This window comes from Polistes fuscatus, unplaced genomic scaffold, assembly GCF_010416935.1.
Source record: "Polistes fuscatus isolate 324 unplaced genomic scaffold, CU_Pfus_HIC Scaffold5, whole genome shotgun sequence".
Lineage (NCBI taxonomy): Eukaryota > Metazoa > Arthropoda > Insecta > Hymenoptera > Vespidae > Polistes > Polistes fuscatus.
The window spans coordinates 1,444,019-1,471,370 of NW_025113129.1; the positions used below are offsets into that span (position 1 = coordinate 1,444,019).

The following is a 27,352-nucleotide window of genomic DNA, read 5'->3' on the forward strand; positions in this document are numbered from 1 at the left end:
ACACAAATAAATATAAATAAAAATATAAAATCGTGAAAGAGACGAATGAAGATGGTGCATCGACCATCTAATGATTTAATGATTTAATCTACCAATTAAAAAAAAGAAAAGAGATAAGAGTAAAAACGATGAAGAATTTTCAACAATAAAAAAGAAATAAAAAATTAAAGGAAGAAGAGTATATTCGATAGCATACGATATAATTATAATTCAACGATAAATCACTTGGTGTAAGCGCGAACGACCACCAACAAACTGCGGTTACGGTTTACAGATATATTACTACGGTGGTTAAAATAAAGAAAGAGAAAGAGAAAAAGAAAAAAGAAAAATAAAAACAAAAAAGTAAAGAGATAAGTAAAAAGTAAAATGACCATTCGGTTTGATCGATGGATCATTATCGTCTTAAATACGACTCACCGATTCGTCGTCAAAGCGTACCTGATAGGAGGAGAACTTGCTATTCGATTTAATTCGATTTTATTCAATTTCATTCGATTCGATTAGACTTGCTTAATCTTTTCATGGCGAAGATAAGAAGTCCACGTGAGAAGAAGAAGAGAGGAGAGGAGAATTCGGAGGGGCGGGAGAGGGGGTAGGGGAACTTTTATTGGGCCGATGTAATTCAGTGTCGTTGCTAGTACCAGTGGTATCGTCGAACGTTAATTATGCAAATGAATTAGTAGTAGCCGTTGTGCTACGAATTAGCATCGTCGTTCGAAACGAGATACACCCATACACGTAACATGGCTTCATTGTATATACACCATAAAAAGATAACGAGAAAAAGAAAGAAACTTTTGCTACGAACTAATTTATATTCCACACGAATACCATTATATTTAAAATATAATGTCTTTTCTCTTTTTGTATCATGCACAATTTGTACGTCCATGGGTCTTTCATGACAATCATACGGTTTTTGGCAATTATACACTGTCGTGCCTGTTGAGCCAAAATTTTCTCCGTTTCGTATATGTGTGTTCGCACAAATGTTCGAAAATGAGAAATATTTCGCGTAAGAATAAAATATAATTCTATTCTTTCACGTTCTTTTTCTCTTTACAACATCTGTCACGCGTTTCCTCATTTCCGTTTGCTAAAATAAAAGTTAGTTTTTATACGTGTATTCGTAATGGTATGGTGTACTGACAAATTCTTGCCAATTTTGTCGAATATATTTGATGTAGTAATTAATTCGTTGCAATAATTAAATAGTAAATTTGTTTTAATAAAGAAACCGAATTAATTCAATACACATATCTATATATTTGTTTGAATTGAATTTTAATGTTTTATATGTTAATAAGTAAATGAGCGAGTGTTGTGTTTGAATAATTGCTTTTAAATCGATTTAAACTATCCTGGAAATTTAATATTTATATATTTCAATAATTATAACAGTGGACTGTGTGAATGATTGTTATTGACGTTAATAAATTTATAGATAAATAGCAAGTAATACTTTGGAATGTGATTTTGTTTTAAATTGGCACCAATTATCCTAGCAACTCAGTATATTTGTATACGATTAATGACTTTTAAAAATAACATAAATTGCTACATAAATTCTTATAATTATGACAATAGAAATATTAAATAATTTAAAAATTATTATGATGTAATTTATACTCTCATTATTATTACCATCAATAATGAATAATAATTAGAAAAAAATAAACTAAATCAGAATAAATTTAAATTCAAATTACCAATAATTGAAAAATAAATGACAAAAATAGAGATATTTTTTTTTAAATTCAGGACTCAGTCAACTCGCATAATTACAAAAAAATGCTGCTTTTGTAAAAAAAAACCACAAGTTGCTACCACGTGTGAAGTATTATCGCGTTAGAAACCGTTCACGATTAAAGCCTATATCTTACTGATCCGCGTTCAAGCATGAACTACCGTCTACCTTCGACGTTTTTTTTTTTTACGAAAACGTGAAAGAAGGAAACGAGAAATCGATTATCCAGAGGAAACCGCTTTGTCTTTTTTCTTCTAATAAAATATCTTCTTATCAATCGAGATAAACGCGCATACGTTTAACTGAAAAATTAATTCATTTATTGCTGCAAAATAATTTTCGATAAATCGATAATAAATCCTATAAATATTCTCGTATTTTTTCTTAAATTTCACAAAAAAAACACGTAAAAATTCATTGCCACGCATGATTTTACATTCATTTAATTCTTATTTGACTTTGCTTAATATTTACGAGATATAATTATTATTAGAAATTATAATAATAATAATAATGATGATTATTATATAGAAAAAAAACATTAATGAAGAAAGTTTATTAACATCCTTAACAGAGTAAAGGGTCTTAATTAACGATCTTTCCAAAGTAGACACTCACGCGAATTATTTCCATCGCGTTTCGAGCAAGCACATCGTGAAACTGTTCGTAAAGCTTTTACGAACAAGAGAAAAGTAAGGAGAAGGAGAGAAAGAACAAGAAATAGAAGTCTCGAAGTTCCTGTTGGGATAAGAAAGAAAGAAAGAAAGAAAGCGACATGTTCGCTCATTTTAATTAAGTCTCTCAGAGTTCTTCCACGATATGCAAGAGTGTTGCATAAGAGTACCTTACCTTCTTCATCGTGTAGAGTTTCCGGTCTCGTAACAGCATATACAGCTTTTTCCAAGTTGTCGAGCTCCCGTCCTTCATCCAGACCGGACTGTACACCTGCGGGCACTCGCCGTTATCACGCGACAAGTAAGCCTGCAATTTGTGATTCCCAAGGATTAGAAATGAACAACAAAACAAATATCAATGGAAACAGATCATAATATTCGTTAATCTTTTTAAGAAAGAATTTGTAATCAATTAAGTGTTAATAATAATAATAAAATATAATATATATTATATATTTATTATATAATTATAATAATAATTAATAAAAGTATGTCACAGGGGTAAGTTGGACAAGTTAAAAATCTTTTAGAACGTTATTTTGATCTTATTGAACGTTTCGTCTCTTCATTGGGACTTCTTCAGCAACTCATTCTTATATTTAAAAAAAAAATAAACTGTACTTAACATTTATACAAATCGTTATATCCTAAAACTGTTATATTCTATATAATATATATATAATATTATAAATACTATATAATATTAGTACGTAACACATATTATACGTATAACAATACTTATAATAATATTATTGTTTTGAAATAATGTTCTAAAAGATTTTAAACCTGTCCAACTTCCCTGTGACACTTTTATTAATAATTTTATTTTTTGGACGCGATAAACAACTAATTAACCTATAATAATAATAATAATAATAATAATAATAATAATAATAATAATAATATGTAAGTACATATTATATACTTAGAGTAATAGTAGTATTATATTAGAGAATATATATATATTTATAAATAATTATATAATTATAATTAATATATATTTATATATTTATGTAATTATATAATTATAATTGAAATATATTTATATAATTATATAATTTAATAATTTAATAATATTTTTATAATATTATATATTAATATATTATATTTATATATATAATTATAATTTAAATATAATTATATAATTATATAATTATAAATTTATAATTTAATTAAAGTATACAATTTTTAATAAAATAAAAAAATTTAATTATTAAAATTATATAATTATTATTATATATTAGTTTTTTCAAAATATTAAATGCCTAAATTTAACTACTTGTAAAAAATTACATATAGATAAATACATATTAGATTTTTCGGGTTTCCCAGCATTGGAAGCGTCCATCACGAATACACATACCTAACCTTATTTTCGTGTCAACTGTTTTATTTTTCTTATATTCGCGAGGTAATTCTATCTTTTTTTTTATAACGTAGAGAAGTGTAATAGAAAGAGTGTAAGAAAAAAAGCAAGAATGTGAAGAAGGGAGAAGAAGGAGAAAAAGAAAGAAAGAGAGAGAGAGAGAGAATAGAAATACTAAACATTCGGTATATAAACACGTATCATCACGTCACTGTGTTTTTCAGCAATGCTCGAGCTAACAATGAGATAAAAACAATAACAGTCGAAATACGTTACTTTCAAAGGTAAACAAAGAGAGAGAGAGAGAGAGCTATGCTCATTCCTCTCCTGTCCTTCGACAAGCTAAGACCGGTAACAGTGATGACGTATTAAACTATTGAATAATTTAATTTATAACGTTATCGTGTAAATTTAAATACTTTTAAGAGTTTTTTATTACATAGAACGATACAAAAAACGGTTTATTGTTTAGGTTACTCTTTATTCACTTTGCTGATTCAATTATTGTTTATTTTGACAATTTCGAAGCTTTTTAATTAACTTTTAAGCTTTTTTACAAACTTTATATACTTTATATACAATTACATAAAAGTAGTGAGACTTAATTTGCATATTGAAATGCAAAGCGAGTACTATCAAGCAAATAGTTGCATACTTTGGTACATTCTACACAAATATTTTATAACTTATACTTTTAATTAATTCAATCCTCATAGATAATTACATTTTCTTTTTATATTTAACGTTGATTCTTTATGATAAAACATCTTTTAATGTGTGTCTTGCCTTCAGAAATGATTGACAGGGAATCTTGTACTATAATCTTTTTAGTATGTTTCAGCTTTTCAGATTTTTTATTTAATTTTATTTTATTCATCGTCATCCTAAGGGTAGGATACCCATCCTGCAATCATCAATGAAGACTAAAAGTAAGTTTATTTTCCTATCAAACATTTTCTATGATAACTTTAATGGTTTTTTATTATAACGATGATATTAATTGTTCTTTTTCTTTTTTTGTTTCAGAGCATCATTGCAATCGTGCGTGTAGGCAATGAAGTACTCGTGTGTTGCATCGTTAAAATAAAATACAAAAGAATCGGAAAGTAAAATCAGTGTTGTACGCCGTATGTAAAAGTTTCGTTTTTTCGGGTAAAGAAACTCCGTAAGTTTCTTTTATTCTGTTTAAACGTGTGCCCATCGTCATCCTAAGGGTAGGATACCCATCGTGCATTCATCAATGAAGAATAAACGTAAGTAAATTTTTATTTTAAACACTTTCTCAATAATTATAATAATTTTTCTTATAACAATGATATTCATGATTTTGTTTTTATTTCTGTTTCAGATCATCATGGGAATATAGCAGTGTTGAAAGTGTTTGTGAATTGTGTTTGTGAAGTGTTGCAAGTGTTCGTGCATTGCTATCGTGCGCGAAGCAATATACGGTAGTGTTGTATCGTTTAAATAAAATTAAAATCACGGATTAGAAGCACGTTCGTTCGTTAATTTCAATTCCGTCGTGTTCGCGAACTATTTTTCAAATTTATATATTAAATTAACTGCGACCAATGCAGTAATTGCATTAGAGTTTGTTCGAGTAAAGTTGTATTTTTATCATTAAACAGTCGCACAGACTGTTCGCGTATTAGAGTCAGTGCATCAATGAAGATTTTTGTGCTTGCATTGACTGTGTGCAAAGCAGTCTTTGTATTAGTTGTAGAATCAGTGAACGGGCGTAAAACAAATTAAAATCAAACGCGAATTAGAGTCAGTGTTGTTCGCCGTATAATAAAATTTCTGTTTCGCGATAAGAAACTCATCTATAGTTTCTTATTTTCGTTTATACCGCGTTTTTAGATTCACGCGAGGTGCATCACCATGGTGCCACTGAGCTTCATCTCATTGGAATGCATTGTAAGTATTTATTTTAATTTTCATTTTATTCGATTTTTTTTTTATATGATTTTGGATTGCATTGCAAATAATTTATCGTTATGTTCTATTTTATGTTACAGATATGACGATGGATTTTCTTCCTTTTCAATGATTTGGAATGAATTCTTCTATGAATTTTCGATGGATCTTCGATGGATTTTTGGTGGATCTTCGATACTTGCATTCTACAATACTTGCTGCGAAGTAGAAGTGTTTTGGAGCCATCGTAGAACTTCTTACGCAGTGAGTCAAAAAATTTAAAGTCCCTCCGGTGCTCAATCATGTCGAGGATGAAAGGTCCTAATCGGCACGAGTTACTGGTTGTAATTATTCCAATAAATTAGTGACGAGCACATGAGTAATTCCTTTCTAGGAGTTACTCATGAAAATTGTATATTGTATTGTATATTTAATTGTACATTTTATATTAGTTTAGGATAGGTTTTCTTGTCTCACCGGTTAAATTCATTTAATTAATAATGCAATTAATTAATGCACTTTCTTTTTATTACGTGTTTGTTCGTGGTTAGTAGTGGTGAAACCGAGCATTAATTTACTCGTTTTCTTGCAGAAAATCATGTAATAAATGTCTTACATGCATTGCTTCGTACTTAGTTTATCTAATCGCGATTAATTTTGATATATCGATACTTCGATATTATAAATAAATGAGCAAGAAAACAAATTCATTCGCGACGGATAGATTCTAGCAGTTAAGTGGTGGCTCAAAGCCCAGTTCTTTTATTAGAACAGCCAACTTAATGAAAGGAGTCGTCCGAGGTTTTGAAATATATTAACAGATATTAAAAATATTCAAAGTCATTATTTATTAAATAAATTGTAGAGTCCTTAGTCGCTTAGATAAATTTTTATAAAAATGTATTTATGTGTTATGTAATTATGTGTATTTAATCATCTTTTTAGATCAGGATTTTCAGCTTCTAATCTACTAATTTCCCGTTTCTCCCCCCTATACTTTCTGCGTTCTCATCTATGCGTGTGCCCAGGTGCTACTCGTATGGGTGAGAAACGGTTAGTATAGGTTAAGTTTAAATTTTTCCCCTATTGGCGGCTGTCATTGTGCTAGTGGTTGCACGATGTACTTTACACCTGTGTGTGCGTATTAGGTAGTGTGTACTGTACATCGTTTCGTGATAGTTTTTAATTAATGCATTATTTATCACTTAGAATACTACTTAGTATAGCACATCTAGAGTTAGGTGTGATATGAAAAATACACATGGTTGTATTTTTCTATTTATATTAAATTTTTCTCATTTTTTTTCTTCGAATCGTTTTGAATAGTAGACTTCCCACATTTATTTGTGGAAATTTGACAATACTTGTATTATATTAGTATGCTGATATATACTAGTATGTACCAGTATTTTGCTTTAGTTATTTTTGCAATAATCACTAGCCTTGACAGCCGATTACAGCAATTGGTACGTACCCCCATAAGTTTAGAAAACACGTGTTTAAACTAGGATGTCGGAGGTGCCCCGGGGCATGCTCTCTAGTTTAGGTTTTTGCATCCTGGTGGTATGTGAGAGAACCGTGGAGTGAACGCATTCGCGTGTATGTTTGTTCTTTTTAAATATTGCCAATAGACAGGCAGGTAGCATACTTAGGTGTGAATGTTTATTTAATTTGTAAGTAGGTAGAGACCGGAGAAGTTTCGAGATTGTAATTTCCACTCAGGAGTGGACACAAAATTTCTTCTCCGGATATTGTACAAAGTTTCAGCAACCTTTAGATTCATTTATCATTTAAATATTTCTTGTATTTTTTCCATATATTGCTGATACTCTGTATCTCGAGATATAAATCAGTATCGAACGATTGAAAAGTCTTTGCGTTTTCTTAAAAATGAATTTTTGTTCGAAAAAGTGAAGATAACTGAATACGTTGGATACTTACTTAATATTAAGTATATTAACGCTTTGCTCTTTAGTAATTCCTACTGAATAATTCATTTGTTATATATGTATAATAAATACAAAGTAGAGTAAAGATAAAAAATACAAATGGTCGAATAAAAAAGTAAGACCATAAGATGTATGACAAAGTTTCTGCTTTTGTTTGATATTATTGAATTTTTTAAATGCAAAGTGTTAATAATAGGTTCATCGATTAGATCAAATATCTGTTGAGGCATTAGAGTAAATGTAACTGTAAGATTTTGTGGATTTCTTTAAGCTGCGATTGTTTAGGAAATGTATTGTAAAATGTGTTTAGAAAAAGCCTCACAGAAGCGTTTAGGGCATGAAGAAAGAAGAGGCATTATGCTGAAGAGGCCCCCACTTAAATGTGGCTGAAGAGGGCAACTACATAGACTATTGAGTTATTTTCAAAGGTTCAACAGCAAGTTTGAACTTTTCGAGAATAGCTCTTTAGTCATATTTTATATTTTATTATATTACATTCTTGCTCGTCATTAATTTGTAGTTGTAATTGGAGATGATGGATCATTCCATCTCCTTGGGACACCAAATTCGTGTCTAAATCGTCAAAAATGTGCATAAATTTTTAATTAGTTAGAATCAAAAATATTCAAATTACCTTATTATTCAATTTTGAAGCTTAATTAACACCGATGAATATTAAAGTAATTTTTCTTTTCTTGTTTCGTCTTTAAAATTTGTCACTGTGATCGTATTTTATTAAATTTGCAATTTTTCTTTTCTATATAATGCAATTTAAAAGTATTTGATAATAATTAGTAGATATTATTTTTTTCAGTAACTTAATATTTCTACTTTTCTTTTTTTTATATATATATTTTATGTAAATGTAAAATCACGCGTTTAAATTTAATTTTATTGCAACAGTAAATAGGAATTTAATAAAAATAAATATAGAATTCAATTGAAAAGTGCATCTGCGAATTGAACGATTTATATGTCAGGCTATTGTATCACTTAATTGTATAATTAATACAGTTTTCTTCTTGTTACAGGTGATCATCGTTGGATTAATCATCAAACCTATTTGCTTTTCTTCTATTTGAGCATCTTATATTAATTTTTAAATTATATGTATAAATAATGCATTTCTGAAGGCACACATATAAACATTAAATATGAAATATAATTATTTAAAATTCTATAACAAATATATTTTCTAATATTTGTGGTAATGTACCAAAGATTTTCAATTTGTTTCTTAGTAAAATATTGAATCAATGAACATATCTTTTTCAAGTCTAAAACTATAATAAACCTAAGTTTGTGGTTTAATTTTTATATTAATATTTGTGACAGGTATAACATGAAATTAAATACATTTCTTATTTTATTTCGGTTGTTTCTATGATACGAGAAAAACTTGAAAGTATTAGAAATGAAATTAGCGAAATAGCTGTGCACAGGTGAAAATATTTTTATTTACCCTTAAGGCACTTTCCACTTCTGCGAAGGTTCCAATATCCTCAACGTTGGGAAAGGCAACCATCTCTGCAGGAAAAAATTGCTGAAACATTGAAAATAACAATAATATTCAATTAATTCGTATTTTATCACTTAAATGCAATGAAAAATCAAAAAGAAACAAACATAAATATATCATCAATCGTTAATTTGTTCGTTCGTTGGTTCGTAAACCTATACTTAAGACGATCATATCTTCTTATGTTATTTTTTTTATTTTTTTTTTTTTACATTTTCGATGTTCTACCTTGTAGTAGAGTATACCTTTTACTTACAAACCCAAGACTCGATCGCGTGCGAATCTTTTCGAAAAGTTCAGGCTTAAAGTCTAGAAGCCGATAACATCGAGAAACACGAAAGTTATCGTCGAAGCTCGAAGAAACTTTTCGCGAGAAACGCGATAAGACTCAACAATCCGAAAAGTTTTCCAAAAGAGGAACCGATAAACCCGAAGCGATCTCGTGTTCTCGATAATTATCGAATTTTCTCTTCGAGCTTCGAGCCTCGAACTGTTATCACGTCAAATTTTTATTTTTTTCTTCTCTCTCTTATTCCATTGATTTTTATTTAATTAATTATTAATAATACACACTTACGTGTATATTACGATTTAACGAAATTTCATTTTTATTTTTCAACGTATACCTTTTTTTGTTTGAAGTTATACTTCATTTGGCGCGTTTGGGAAAATCTAATGGGAGTGTGATTTTTTTCCGAGCGACACCACGAAGTTTGTCGGTATTTTTACGAAGCGCGGCAAAGTGATTTCAAATTTACAGCATGAAGTTGTCTTTTCTTCTTCTTCCTCTTTTTTTTCTCAAACGGGTCACCCATCCAAGTACTAATCGTACTCAGCGCTGCTTGACTTAAAATGATCGAGCGGGAAGTAGTTCTATCACCGCGCCATGACAGTTGACGCATAAAATATTTCGATATATCTCCCTTATATTTAGTGTAGACCGATTGAAAATATGTTTCCTTTCTTTTTTTTGTTAAATAAATAAATAATAATAATTAGTTGCTTATGTTCTCATACTTCCAATCCAATATTTTTTTGAAGTTATTTTTGAGGTTATATTCGTTTCGGTACGCCAAAGAAGTATAACTTCTTACGTGCGTACATAAGTACACACACCAGTTTTTTTTTGTTTTGTATTCTTTCTTATATATGTAATATATCAATCGATTGAAAATATGTTTCCTTTCTTTTTTTTTTAAAGTTATTTTTGAGGTTATTGAGATTATATTTGTTTTTGTACGCAAAAGAAGTATAACTTCTTACGTGCGTACATAAGTACACGCACCAGTTTTTTTTTATTTTTTCAATAGATTTCGTCATACTAATTGTTAGTGCAGATAAAAATAAAACGAATAGAATTTTGATTATTTTTGATTTATTTAAAATTGATCACATTTTTTAGAGTAAAATTTTTCAATGCATTTAGTTTTATTAAATTATTTATAATTTATTTATAAATTAATTTAACAAAAGAGATTGATTGATACCTGATCGAAATTAATTTGAACATCGAAAATGTACGTAAGTGGTCCCTTTTAAATTTATGGATGTAGCAGAGGTAATACATAAAAGAAGAAGTAGAAATAGAAGAAGTAAAAGAAGTAGAAGAAGAAGAAGAAGAAAAAACTACCCCTAAAAGTTATTGTTCTAAGGGAGTTCGAAGAGAATCGAAACCGTAGAATGGTATTCGCTCGATGGAATTTTATCCGAGAGAAGGATGGATTAAATCGACGAAATTAAACGTAGAGAGGCAAGCATAGAGTTTTCCGATTGAGAGAAGCGAAATAAAACCGAGTAAATCGGAGTACGGAGGGGGATTGAAAGGGTGAGAAAGGGAGTGAATGAAGGGTGAGAGTTTAAGTGATGGGTCGTAGAATTCTGTAGCGAGAACGTAACTTCGAATTGTTAGGAGATGTAAAACAAAGGTATAAAAAAGGTTTAAGCTATTAAGGGGAATAGGGATTAAAAAGGAAGAGGAGGAGGGGGGGGGTCAAAAGAAGAATTTTTACTTTTATTTCGAAATATTGAATATTATTCGAATTATATTCGATTCTGGATCTTAAAAAATGATAAACTTAATAGACAATTAATGGAAAATCATTATAATAAATAATATGGTTCATGATAACACACGTGTAACACTATTAATATTTGTAATTTTAATATATTACATTTTTAATAACATTATTAATATTCCAAATCAATTTCAACACTATTAGTATATTTATTGTATTATATATAATACTATAAATAATAACTAAAATAAATAAAATAATAAAAGAATAAATAAAACTATATATTGTATTATATATAATAATATAAATATTATTATTATTTGTATTTTTTATTTGCTTGGATATTAAACTGATCGTCTAAAATTCGATTGTTATTTAATATTTGGAAAGATAGAATTAGTTATTAGAATATTTAGAGTACTCGAATTGTTAATAGTTATCCTAATCGAAATGATAAAGAAACAGAAAGGGTGAGTGCAAGAAAGAGAGATAGGGAGAAAAGGGGGAGGAAAAGAGAACAGTGGGAGTTTTTTCAAGCGGAAAGTCCAATCAATACTAATTACGAATTACGCTAATTAAGTCGTTATATGGTATTTCCTTTAATTAGATACTAATTTGCTTGCAAAACCGTTCGTTCGAAGAATCAGCGAAAGAGTCTCGAAGGAGACTCACTTATCGAAGTTTCCGGACTCGTTTCGCTTTAATTGGCGTCTCACGACTGAAAACGGTCAAAATAGCGATAAAGTTTGTGCCATTCTCCTCTCCCGCCCCCTCGCCCCTTCATCTCGCGTAACAGTTTACTTCCAATTCGTTCGTACTGTCTTGAAACTTGTTTCGACGTTACACCGACGCTTAATTACTAGCTTTCAAGTATTTTCGAAGTTTTCCTCGAACGAACGAACGAATGAACGATGTTTTATGAAAATTTATTTGCAAAATTAAACTAACGATAAGAGACAAACTAAAGATGTTCAATAGTCTTACGTGAAAATCTTTTATACACGAAAACGTAAAAATTGTTCAATCCCTTGACAAATAAGAATTTATTTACGTATTTTTCATTGATATGAAATAATTGTTAACATTTAGTTAAGTAAAACGAGCAATATAAAGTCTTATACAAAGGTAATTACGGATATTATGATGTTATTATTTACGATACAATGATAGCAATAATATAATTTACGATTCCATTATGCAGCGATAATAATCGTATTAAACGACAATAAGTACTGTCATCATTTGCAACGTGCGTTGCATTTAAAACGAGATCGTTATGCATGTTGCACACACAGAATCTTCGTTTAATCACATAGGACGTATATTTAATCAATAATAGTTTCATTTCATTTATTTCGTTCGAATAATCATCATCATCATCGGCACGTAGAAAACGTGCGATAATATGATACGTCAGAATCATGAAAATTTCTATTGAAAAAAATGTAATTGAAATATTATTTTATCGCCATATGATAAAAAATGAAATAATATATCTGAATTTTTATCATAAGAATAAAATCTACCTTATCTTTAAAATAATACACAGGTAAAAAAGTTTAACTGTATCTTTACTATTAGAAAATATAGCAGGAATCTATTTTAACATGAGCAAAACTTGTTTATCATCTGATCACGAACCTTATGTCGGTAAGGTAGAAAGTTATTCAACTCTTTGCAATACAGGAATTTACTTTCAGATATGTTGGTAAAACAGAATACTGCAATACAGTTTTTTAATCTACCATCAAGTGATATAAACTAAATAAAGAGTATACAAATATTTGTTAATATTTCGAATAACTATTAAATATTAATAATTAAAGAAATTCGACTAATTAATCGATCTAACCTTTGGTTTAATGAAGAACTCGTATTTAAGAAAGTCCTGACGAAAGTAAAATTTTCTTTCGTGATGTGGTGCAAACGTTTCCATTTCCCTGTGAACCGCCAATATATCCTCGTGGTCTTCCAACGTTCGTTCTGCAAAAAATAAAAAGAACAAACGTATCGTGCATTAGAATGAGATATTTATCAATTAAATTAATAAACAAAGTAACGTTAACGCTTAGAAATAATTCTATGATTGATTTTTTTGTTTTGTTTAGTTGAAACAAAAAGTTCTATTTCGTAAGTAGTCGTAATGCGGAGGGGGGGGGGTAGTGCGTAAAAGTACAGTAGAAAAAATAAATAAAATACGATGAAGGTTCTCTTGGTACTTCGAAAGGGGAACCACCGACATGTGTAAAACGTAACAACGATAGCCATGTAAGCCAGCTAAATTACGCGTCACCGAGTAAACAGGTCCTGTGGGGCTTCTTTCTGGCGTTGCTTTCACGCGCGTTGTGTTGTTGGAAGGTTCTAACAAGAAAAAAAAAAAAGCCAGTCGTAAAAGGGACTCCACTACTACTACTATTACTACTACTACTATTACTATTACTATTACTATACGTACGTTACATGACACAACTCAACCACTATTATTATAATGAATACACCGTAATCGTAAAGAGGATGACGACGACGAAAGTAGACTCTAACGTGTACTACGATAAGGTGCCCCACTGGTACTTCAACTACAAAATGACGTATACGGTATATACGATAATGTTAAAAAAGCGGATGTTAAAAATATCGATAAATATACGTATATAACTTCTTTATCACGATATTCTCTTAGAGATATCGATAGATTAATATTAATACGAAACATTATTCTGACGCAACGTAATATATTTGATAACATTCAAATATTGTGCAATTTTTTAATTGATCAGGATTTCGTATTTCATTTTTATCGATCGATGAAATTAATGTGTAGAATTATGTAATAATTAAAAAAAATTAGAAAATTGAATATCGATATTCAAATATTGTCCAATTTAATTGATCAGGATTTCGTATTTCATTTTTATCGATCAATGAAACTAATGTGGAATTTAATATTTAATTAAAAAAATTAGAAAATTGAATATCGATAGATTAATATTAATACGAAACATTATTCCGACACAACGTAATACATTCGATAATATTCAAATATTGTCCAATTTAATTGTTCAGAATTTCGTATTTCATTTTTATCGATCAATGATACTAAAGTGGAATTTGATATTTAATAAAAAAAAAATTAGAAAATTGAATATCGACATTCAAATATTGTCCAATTTAATTGATTAGGATTTCATATTTCATATTTGTCGATCAATGGAACTAATGTGGAATTTGATATTTAATTAAAAAAAAATTAGAAAATTGAATATCGACATTCAAATATTGTCCAATTTAATTGATTAGGATTTCGTATTTCATTTTTGTCGATCAATGAAACTAATATAAATTTGGTATTATTTAAAAAAATTAGAGAATTGAATATCGACATTCAAATATTGTCCAATTTAATTGATCAGGATTTCGTATTTCATTTTTGTCGATCAATGAAACTAATGTGAAATTTGATATTATTTAAAAAAAATTAGAAAATTGAATATCGACATTCAAATATTGTCCAATTTAATTGATCAGGATTTCGTATTTCATTTTTGTCGATCAATGAAACTAATGTGGAATTTGGTATTATTTAAAAAAAATTAGAGAATTGAATATCGATAGATTAATATTAATACGAAACTTTATTCTGACGCAACGCAATACATTCGATAATATTCAAATATTGTCCAATTTAATTGTTCAGAATTTCGTATTTCATTTTTGTCGATCAATGAAACTAATATGGAATTTGGCATCAATTAAAAAAAATTAGAAAATTAAATATCGACATTCAAATATTGTCCAATTTAATTGATCAGGATTTCGTATTTCATTTTTATCCATCAATAAAACTAATGTAGAATTTAGTATTAATTAAAACAAATCAGAGAATTGAATTATGATTTTGTTTATGTTTTTTTTTTTTAGAGGGGGAGGGTAAAATATCATTTGTTTTGAAAACTTTAAAACATACGCGTACCTCTGCATTCGAGTAAAAAATGAGAGGGGAAAAAGTGAGAGAAAAAGCGAGAGAAAAAGATAGGAGAATCTCTGACCTGCACCAAGCTCGATTGCTGCTCTAGGCTCGGGTCCGTTATTGATTCACATTTGCCGCAGGCTCTGCCCTCCTGCTCTCTACTCTTTCTCTTCTATTTTCTATCTATATATCTCATTCTCCCTTACTCTCATCTCTATTATTTCTATCACTGTTTCCAAACTCGTTTGAAATTTACACCCAAAAACAACCGACCAATTACGATCGATTCTTTCGGGAAACAAATATTCTCATTTCTATTGGATCTCTAACATCGACGTCATTATTAATAAATTATTAAAAAAATACTCGTCACGTTTTTATTTTTTATTTTTATTAATCCTTTTTCGCACTCGAGACCTTTTTTCGCATATTCGATAAAATTTCTTAAAGTTATGTGTGGTACGCGTAATTTTTGTTCGTCATTAAATGTTCATGAAAAAATGTATTGTTTTTGTTTTATATATATATTGCAACGCGAGTTACATTTACTAATATAAATTAAATAATATCAATGAAGGAAATATATTAAATTGTTCGATCATAATTATTTTATTTGGGGAGGGGGGGTGGTTATTGGTTTTTCATTCGAAAAATGATTTTTTTATGTGGTACATAATTAAAAAAACTTTGAGAACACTTATAATATATTATTATATATATATTAAATAATAATAATAAATCACTATATTTAATTGAAAATATAGAATAAAATTGGATCGTCATAAATGAACAAATATCTCGATAAAGAATTGTTTTCATGATCAAATAAAATAATCAATGTTCAATGAGAAAAAGAAATGAGTTTAAAATAAAAAACAGAAATAAAGAAAGAGAAATAGGAAGAAATAGAGAGAAAATCGGATAGATAAATGGTAGAAGGATGTTTACCAACAAACCGTTGGAAATGTTAAAAGTGTGTTGGTCAATGATCGTTGGTAGGAACACACAAATGCAAGAGAACGACGAGATGCTGTTGGAAATAACGAGTTGGGAATGTCATCGGTCTGGAATTTCTTGCTCGACGAGCTTGCCTGCTTGCTTCTCTTTGCTGAATCGAAAAAAAGAAACGACAACAACAACATACGAGAAATAGAATGAGAAAAATAAAGAAATAAATAAATAAAGGAGGGTAAAGAAATAAAAGGAAAGGAAGAGGGAAAGAAAGAGAGAGAGAGAGAGAGAAAGAGAGAATGCAATTGAGAAAAGAAAAACAAAACATAGAAAGATAAACGTCAGAAGGAATTTATTATCTGCCGAGATGGAATTTCCGGAAGACCACGCGACGACACCCTTCTTACGAAAGGAAAAAAATAAAAAAGAAAAAAAAAACAAAATAAAAGCAACATTAAGAAATTTTCCGCGTGTTAAGAGAGATAGCAGTTTTTGACGTTGTAAACGACGACGAAAAGGGTGAGAAGGGGGGAGGAGGATTATGATGATGATGATGATGATGATGATGATGATGATGATGATGAGAATAGTCGTAGTTTTTAGGTCGTTGTTAACCCTTTACGATTGAATGTGCCATTAAATACACGTGTCGTGGTAACACTCAACGTTTTTCTTCCTATTCTTATTCTTATTTTTCTTTCTCATTATACGATCATGATAAAATCGTTTCTTATTACCGTGATACCTAACAACCTAAATATATATCTACACTACCAGTCAAAAGTTAGAAATTATTTGTCGATTTTCGTAACAAATTCAATATAATTAAATCAATTTTTTCAACGATCTGTGTGGATGTAGAAATTAATTCGGTGTCGTAAATAAATATTCAATTTGTTTGAAACAACAAAATGTATGAAATTAATTTCTATATCTGATATATCAAATATTAACAAGTTCAATTATGTTTAACTATTAACTGATGACGTAACGTTCCTTAGAATATTTTCATATTTTCATATTTAATTATTATAATAAATAATAATTTTATTATTACATTTCATTATTACATCAATAATTTGTGTATATATATATATGTGTAAAAAGTAGAATACTACGTGTTATTTTAAAGATTTAGAAATATTAATACATAAATTTTGTATTTTTCTATAAAAAGAATATTTATTTTTGACAATCATTTGAATGGAAGGTTTTTATGTTAAATATTTTTAGCACTGATCCTTTGTGACCCGAATACACCAGTTAAAGGTTAAAAAGATTCTCCGAATATTTTGTTAACATACATAATGTTCTTCTTCCACAGTCTCTACACTCACGATCAGTTTAAACCAATTGACTGAATGAACTTTTCTAGTAGAATATTTTTAGACAACTTCTACAAGAATTATAAGAAATAATATTCGATTAAAAATACTTCACAAACAAACAAACAAATAAAAAATTAATTACAATAATACGTAAAAAAAAGTAGAATCTCATTTTGTTTTTCTTATGAAAAGGAACGTGAATTTATTTATATCGGACAAATAAATCAACGAATGCATATATTATTTTTTGTTTATTTTGTTTTATATATTCTGTTTGTCTGGGTATTAAAAACTTTTGGTTGACAATGTATAATATACGTATGTAACTATCCAATACTAGTTTACTATAAAATAGAAATAGGAAAAAAGAAAGAAGTTGATAAAAACGAGGTAAGAAAGGTCTCGTAAGAACTGGTAATAGAGACTTCAGCTTACGATCACTTTCGAGTAGGTATTTAAAAGTAAGTAAGTAAGTACCTACTTAGTTGGTTCGCGTACGTTCAGTTAACGAGACATCGTTTAATTGGCATCCTTGTGTTATTCCATCTAAGGTTCCTAACGATTCGCGTTTTAACGTCTTTACGTTATCTCTATTCTTATATAACTCACTTAATTCGTACTAATTTTTCACGAGGAAAAACCATTGCTTTTCTGTTTTCTTCTTTTTTTGAAGTTATACTTCTTTTGGAGAGAGAGTGAAATTTTTACGAGCGACATGAAAAATCGACACCATGAAAAGTTTGTCGGTATTTACGACGCGCGGCAAAGTGATTTCAAGTATACGGCATGAAGTTGTCTTTTCTTCTCTTCTTCTTCCTCTTTTTTTATTCTCAAGCGGGTCACCCATCCAAATACTAATCGTACTCAGCGCTGCTTTACTTAAATGATCGAGCGAGAACTAATGCTGTAACCGCGCCATGACTGTTGACGCGTGAAGTAATTCGATATATCTCTCTTATATTTAGTGTGGCCTGATATCTATATTTTGATATTTTCTTTTCTTTTTTTTATTCTTTCTTATATATATATATAATTATTATTTTTTTTTAAGTTATTTTTTCTTTGAAGTTCTTTTTTTAAGTTATTTTTGAGGTTATTGAGGTTATGTTCGTTTTGGTACGGCAAAGATGTATAACTTCTTACGTGCGTACATAAGTACACACACCAGTTTTTTTTTTTTAAGTTATTTTTTTTCTTTGAAGTTTTATTTTAAAGTTATTTTTGATGTTATTGAGGTTATGTTCGTTTTGGTACGGCAAAGAAGTATAACTTCTTACGTGCGTACATAAGTACACACACCAGTTTTTTTTTTCCTATCTTTTATACTTTTTTCCTTTTTTGTATCTCGACGAAAGCAAAACGATTGGAATTATTTAAACGATTGGAAAGTTTTGAAGATTACGAATGAGAGAAATCTGTCAAGAAATTTGTACATGTTAAATATTTGTTCATTCGATTAGATTGTAAAAGGGTTAACCCTTAACGGTCCGGAAATATTTCAAGTTTACTTTCAACCAGGTCCAAGATAATTTTCATACGAAGAGAAACTGGTGTACTCAACGTTTTTATACGAGTATACGAAAGAAAATATTTTTATATTTTTTTTAATGAAAATTTATTAATACATACAGGGTGAATCACGTAAAAATAACTCGTAAAATATAAATTGTATGAGAAAAAGGTTTCCCCCGCATGGTTAAACAAAATTACGGGGACAAATGTAATGATGAAGAAAACTTTTTTTTTAATATACTTTTTTAATAAGACATCAAGGTCATCGTTATTATTTTTTAAATGGAATACCTAATTTTTTTTCTGGATTCTGATAAAACTTCAAATTTTGCATAAAAAAACTATCATACTATGTAGGGCCTAAAATGAATAATTATTATGATAACTCAGTAAGTAAATTTATATATTGACATTGGTCTATTAAGGGTTAATACTGATATCAATAAAAATATAATTTTCGTTCACTTTCTGTTTGTTTTTTTTCTGGATGACGAAGAATAGAATTTTCTGGTGCAAATACGATCAAATTCTATTCTCATTAAGCTAAGAAATTTTTGTTTCTCATATTTTCTGGTAATATGTCGATACTATAGTGCATTTCTTCCAAAAAGGGAAAAAATTCGTTCAAGAAGTAAACGAAAATAAGAGGGTGGTACATCCTTTTTTCTTTCTTTCTTTCTTTATCTTCTTTCTTTCATCTATTTTGTTTTCTTTTTTCCTGACCTTTTTTGGAATTCCACTTCTGCATATTTTTTACGTCACATACACACCCACCCACACACACACACACACATAAACACACACGTACAAACAAAATACACAAAGAGATAGCAATGTCGGGTTAAAAAGAATTTTTCTCTCGACTATCACGAGTTGTCTTCTGCGATACGCAAAAACTTTTTCGTTCGTTGGTTGAGATAATCGTAACAGCATTCTATCTCTTCTCTTATCATTGAATAAGAAAACCCAAAAAGAAAAAAAGAAAAGAAAGAAAAAGAAAAAAAAATACGCTGAAAAATCTTCCTCCTTTACGAATGACGAGCAAAGGGAAAATAAATGAAGAAAAAAATAAGAAAGGAAGGAAGGAAAGAAAATGAATATTATTTTTTTTTCTCATACCGAAAGATATTGTAAAGCTTCGACGAAAACCAGGAGGAGAGAGGGGACGGCGTAAGTGAATGAATATGTTCGATATGAAAGAACCGAGGTAGATGCGAAATTCTTAATCTTACAAAACTGAAGAATAGGAGGGAATCAAAGATTAAAATGGAGAGAAGAATAAGGGAAAGGGATATAGGAATATAATTTCGAAGAAATGCAAAGACATACAATTAATTTACTTTTTTCTTCTCTTTTTTTTTATACGAAAAAACAATTCGAAGAAAATTACTCGTACCTCGATAAACAAAAAATTGTATAAAAACTGGTGTGTGTACTTATGTACGCAAGTAAGAAGTTATACTTCTTTGCCGTATCAAAACGAACATAACCTCAATAACCTCAAAAATAACTTCAAAAATAACTTAACAAAAAGAAAAATTTATTATTATTATTATTTAAAAAAAAAGGAAAGAAACATATTTTTAATCGATCGATATATTATATATATTAGAAAGAATAATAAAATCATAATATATGCCATGGTACGGTGATAGTATTAGTTCCCGCTCGATCATTTAAGTAAAGCAGCGCTGAGTACAATTAATACTTAGATGGGTGACCCGCTTGAGAATAAAAAGAGGAAGAAGAAGAGAAGAAAAGACAACTTCATGCCGTATACTTGAAATCACTTTGCCGCGCGTCGTAATACCGACAAACTTCATGGTGTCGTTCGGAAAAAAATCACTCCCATCATATTTTCTCAAACGCGCCAAAAGAAATATAACTTCAAAATTTGTAATAAAAAATAGTAATCGTAAGTTTCGTTGATCGTATAAAAAAAATCATCTGTCTCGATTACATTAAAGGTTGATTTTCCTTTTCTTATTAAACAAAAAATTCCTGCCTTTTATTCTTTTTGAGGGGGGAGAAATTTGCATAATAATTTCAAACATTTTTGATTGGTAGTGTATATATAAATAAATAATGATTAGAAATCACAGTAAGAACGTGAAAGAATCAGGAAAGTGTACGACGAGATGCCACGAATATGGAGATAGGTTGAGGAGAAAGTTAAACGGTGATTATAGTTGATGATCGGAACGATGAGTACACCTGATCTATGGAATATCAAACGAGTACGAGTATGCGAACATGTCGGGTCGATATCGTTGACTTCAAACCACTAACTTAAACGTCAACGTAAATTATATTTCGAATTTTCTATCGAGATTGATGGTTATAAATCTTATATATATATTTTTATATATATATACAAGGTGTTTCAAAATAACTATATTTAATTTTCAAATGCGATCGAATGAGAATGCAATTAAAACTGAATAAAATAGTTTGTACAATCATATTTAATAAAAAAAAATAAGAATAATTTTTCCAAAACATATTGTGCATGCAAATAATAAACTAATACGAAAATAAAACAATATACAAATTAATATTATATATATTATTATATTAATATATAAATATATTAAATATATTATATATATTATATATATATATTATTATAATACAAAATTGCAATAATATTATTTTCTATTGAAAATGTTATATTATTATAATAATATATATTAATTTTATATTAATATATAAATATATTAAATATATTATATTATATATTATTATAATACAAAATTGTGCAATAATATTATTTTCTGTTGGAAATGTTATTAAAAATATACTTTGTGAAATAATTGATTGACAAATGATTATAAATAAAAATAAAATATATTTACCAAATCCTAATTCCGGCCATGTTTCAACGATAGACCAAGCAATTCCGGATACGTTCTTTTTAACTTTAAGAAGTTCGCATAAATCGATGCAACGTAAATTTTTTTCGACGACCACTGCAGTCCATGTTTCGTCGTCGTTGTAAAATCTTAGTTCTTCCTGGAAAAAAAAAAGAAAAAAGAAAAAAGGAATGAAATGAAAATTTATATATTATCGTTCGAATCGTAACTAAAATTAATTCTTATAAAATTCGAATAAAGATTGCTACGAATATATATTATGATAGTTCTTGAAATTGGAAAGTAATAAACGAATATCTGTGTATGCATGTATGTATGTATGTATGTATGTGTGTGTGTGTGTGTGTGTTCAATGGTATCGAAGAAATAACTGAATATAAATCTGTTAGAAGAAAATGAGAAGAATATCGATAGAAAGAAGGAAAAAAAGAGTGGGAGAGAGAAGAGAAACATCTAGTTTGCCAGAAATGCATATAAACTGACATAATAATTATTCTACTGCCTTCTGTGTGTGCCTGACACGTCATACTAAAAGAGAACTTTAATTTTGTTAAATTATCTATTTCGAGAAACTGGCTTATTTCCAATTCAATGTTTCTATCACCAAAATCAATCCTACCGAATTAACATTGAAATTTGTAATAATATTATTGTTGTTAGAATATTTGAACATTTGAATGAACAATTTGTTTTGTTTTTTTTTATCACCAATTCGATTGCATATTGTTTCGTAATAATTTTTACAATATTATAATAATATTATTTATTGTTAATTTCTATGTATATATTATCTATTTATTTATATTTATTTTTATTATTGTGTATCTTTTTTATATTTTAATTAATTAATTTATTTATATTTATATTATACTCTATGTATTTATTATTTATTTATTTATTTATTTATATTTATCTTTATTATTGTGTATCTTTTTTATATTTTAATTAATTAATTAATTTATATTTATATTATATTTATATTATCTATATATTTCAATATTTATTCTGGTTATGTAACAATGGGTAATTCACGTCAATGTTTGAATAAATAAATAAACAAATATTACAATTTAACAAAATAAAAATATATATTATAATACAGATAGGAAAAGAAATACAGAAAGAAATAAGAAGAAAAATATTGAATCGGTGAATTTTTTGTTTACCTGTTTTTCTTGATCCAAAACTTCTAATTCTTCGCTTTGACTAGTGACTCTTCTTCGTGCTCTCTGCATCATCCTGCTGATTTCAAAAATCGTAGGTGCAGAACTGAGTCGTTCGTATGTTCTTTCCCGAGTTGCAGATCGGCCACCGGTCGCTGTCGACCTGCTGTCGAGACAGGAACACATTTTTGGAAACCAATCTGTCGAGGAGACAAATAAAACAAAAAAATTCGAATTATTAGATTTAGAACGTTTGAAATATTTTCATTCGTAATCATTCTAATCTACGTACCAACATTTGATTAATCAAATCAGTGCGAACTACGCGATATTTCATTCCGTTAATCGTCTACTACATTTAAATTATTAATAATAATAATATGAATACATAGATGTGCATGTGTGTGTGTGTGTGTTTTTGTGTATAGATTTGAACATATAAATAATGTTAGAAAAAAGATATTTTTAAACAAATGAGCCTGTTGTTCTATAAATTGTTATACAACTCGGCTATGTAAATTACGATTTATTAATTGCATAAATTATTATTTATTTTTCGTAATTATGATTAGAAGATAGAAAACCAGTTAGATTTAAAAGATTAGATTGAAATAGCAACAGTTGACGTTTAATAAAGCGAATTGATTTTCTAAACGGGAGAAAAATAGAATGAAAATACGTGAATATATAAAAGTGCAATTAAGTGTTAGAAATAAACGCGCGTGTATCATAAATTATTATTTATATCATGATTATTAGTTTTTTTATAATATTGATTTTTAAAAAAGGGAAAAATATAAAAGCGAGTGAATTTAGCAATGTAATAATATAATAAAAAATTAAGGTGCGTTATATGGAACAGAGGGGAATGATTTTAATTATCAAAATAAATCGTGAATTAGAAAAGAATAACGCACAAATATTTGTTCGTATTTAAAAATTTGTAATTTAAAGATTTAACGCCACGATCAGATTTATCACGATTATTAGATAAAAACATAATTGAAATAATTAATCTTGGTATGTCTGCAATGTTAGGTGTCCACCATCAGCCTTGAAATAAATTTGGAAATCGTTGTATATTATTCAAAGCTTCTGTTATTTCGTCATTGTAACAGTACGACTGTTAGAAACGGATTGAGCCAAAAAGAAATAAAATGCGTCGCGGTTTAAGTTAAAAGTGTAAAAACATTGCAGAGGAAATAAGAAATAAATAAAAATAGTATACACGAAAGAAAATGTTTACAATTGATAATTATTACAATAGATGAGAACAGTTAAAAGTGTACGTGTTTTTTTTTTAAATTTATAGACACGATTTTCTCGGAAACGAAATTACAAATAAAAAAATACGTATTATTATCTTTATTGATCTACTTTCCTCCAAGTTTAAAGTCAAAAAATAATATTTCTTTACGAACGCACAGTACCATTCGATTCTAACGTATTTCCTCATTCGCAAATTTATTATATAACATTTCTTTCTTATTTCATTTATCACGATTTGTTATCAATGAAATAAAATAAACAAATTTGGTAATTGCAATTAATTCATTTTTAAAATTCATTTGTCATAAAATATGTTTAAATAAATATAAGGGATCTTAAATAATTTGTTTTATATTTTTCAATTTTATTTTATAAAATTCACACGAGTGTGTCAATAATAATAATAATAATAATAATAATAAAAAACGCGAATACGAAGATATAATTAGTTGTTTTTTTTTTATTTTTTAAGACTCGCTTATTGTACGTTTAAAAACGCGCGGGAGATATGAAATTATTTTGAAAATTGTTTTAAAAAAAAAATAAAATTGACGGAAGAATGTCTTTTTCATTTTCTTTTGGTTTTGTTGTTGTTGTTATTGAAATTCCTCGAGGAAGTATCGTCGATTATTTGCGTGTTCCTCGTGTTCTGTCTCGGTCTCGGTCTTGGTCTCGGTCTTGGTCTCGGTCTTGGTTTGTATATCGTGAGAGTACACGCTCACGTTCACATTCACGTTCACGTTTACGTTCACGTTCACGTTTACTGACGACGAGACACGCGCGTCGGCCATCTCAAGGCGAACGAATGGCTCCTAATAAAGGCTCGTCTGCCTCGTATCCGGGGTTGTGAGCGTTCCTGTCGCGGTTCGCGATGGACCGTAAAAGAAAGAAAGAGAAAAAGATAGGAAGAAAACGGGAGAAAGAAAGAAAGAGAAAATAAAATAGAAAGAGAAGGAGAGTGAGAGAGAGAATAAACTGCAACACGATTCGATTCTTCCCAATTAATCAAATTAATTAACGCGTATTTCAACGATGTTACGATTAATTGCGACTCGTTAAACAATCGCAATTGTTTATTCTTTTTTCTTGTTTTTTTTTTTTTTTTTGGTTAATTTCGATAATCACCGTAACAAATCGTAATATCATTTTCGTCGAATTTTGTTGTGATTTATGTTCAATTTTCACGATTATCCTTTCAATATTGATTAATTTAACAATAATATATAATTTTATATAATTTAATATATATTAAATATTTATTTGTTTAATATATTTATATAATTTATTTATATAATTTATATAATATATATAAATAAAATATATGAGCCGTGTTTATTTTGAAAGTGGCCTAACTCCATATAACCTTAAATTGAGATATTTAAAGGTTTGCGTTTCAATGCAATTAAAAATATACGTAAAGAATAACAATGAGTTATGTTGCTTAAGTGTATCTAAAGGTGTTAGATTTACAGTTGCTATTAAAATAATGGCAATTATTAAGTGAATAATATGCATTTTCTTACCAAGAAAACATGTTACCGTGGGTAACCGGAAATAATTGACAAATGGAGTTAGGCCACTTTCAAAATAAACGGCTCATATATAATATTATATATATTTTATAATAATATTTTTTATATTAATATTAAATATATAAAATAAATAATGCAAATATTCAAGGAAGAATATATTAATATATTCGATATTTAAAGTTTTTTCTCACGAATATAATATGAGGTAAATTCAAAAGAAACGAAAGTTCGAAAGATAACAAAGAGTATTGTGCTTCCTTACGAGAAGTTGAAGTAAGTAAGACAGGAAAGAAGACGAAAAATACTCCGACGAAGATGACGAAGGAGAGAAGAAAAGAGACAGAGAAAAGAAAAGAGAGAGAGAGAAGGAGAAAAAAAAATAATTATAATAAAAGAGAGAAAGAGAAAAGAGCCTTTTGGTCGCATGGGCGCATTTCTGCGGCTAAGCGCATTCGATTTGCTCGCGTTAGCTCGGCGCCGACCGTTTCTATTTCGAGCCAACCACCTGTTTCCCTTTGCAATATGCAAGGCTTGCACAGACAGACGCATACAAATACACTGAGTGAAGTTGAAGCGCATATTCACTTACATGTACGTTCAGGCTTTCACATAAACACATACATACATACATACATTCATACAGACATACATACCCACGCAAAGGACGCACAAACATCATACACGTATACACCTTTCTTTCCGTCTCATCACTTCACTTAACTTCACTTCACTTCAACTTTTACTTCAGCCTCATTTTGTGCTTATCTTCTTAGAGGACCGTGTCTTACCGGTTTGTTCGACAAAATGGTCGCTGGCTCTTGAGCCGATGAGCAGCACCAGCAGCAAGTAAGTAAGTAAGTAAGTACCGTGTATATATTCTTTGAAGATAACCGCAAAAGAGGGAATGAAAAATGTTAAGACAAAGTCTAAGAGAGAAAGATAGAATGATAAAATATGAGTATACTATATAATACGTTAAATTAGAAGTATTATAATGCATAGAAAAATAATATCGATTTGAGAATGTCTCACTACACCCTTGTATATTAAAAATTATTATATATTTTTATTTATTTTTACTTTCAAACAAAATATATATATTTTATATATTTTTTTTATTATTATCCATTATCACCACAGTGTATGGTTATAAATATAATTATGGTATACTTCAGATCATTTTCATTAATTAATTATAGTAAATTGTAAAAATAAATTATTATATATTTTTATTTATTTTTATTAAAACAAAATATATATATGTATTTTATATATTTTTTTTATTATTATCCATTATCACCACGGTGTATGGTTATAAATATAATTATGGTATACTTCAGATCATTTTCATTAATTAATTATAATAAATTATAGTAAAAATAAAATTATTATATATTTTTATTTATTTTTATTTAAAAAAAAAAATATATATGTATTTGATATATTTGTTGTTATTATTATCCATTATCACCACAGTGTATGGTTATAAATATAATTATGGTATACTTCAATTATTTTCATTAATTAATTATAGTAAATTGTAAAAATAAATTATTACATATTTTTA

At 28.4% G+C, this 27,352-nt stretch overlaps 1 protein-coding gene across 1 annotated transcript in view; it reads right to left on the bottom strand.

The window, feature by feature from the left end:
* LOC122521893 (growth factor receptor-bound protein 14-like) overlaps window positions 1-27,352 on the bottom strand; it is a gene marked incomplete in the record, with an annotated part of 392,400 nt that overhangs the window by 250,833 nt on the left and 114,215 nt on the right. Inside the window, 5 exon segments of the mRNA XM_043642631.1 lie at window positions 2,600-2,731; window positions 9,119-9,199; window positions 13,043-13,173; window positions 21,804-21,960; window positions 22,988-23,184. Coding sequence (XP_043498566.1) covers window positions 2,600-2,731; window positions 9,119-9,199; window positions 13,043-13,173; window positions 21,804-21,960; window positions 22,988-23,184 — 698 coding nt within the window.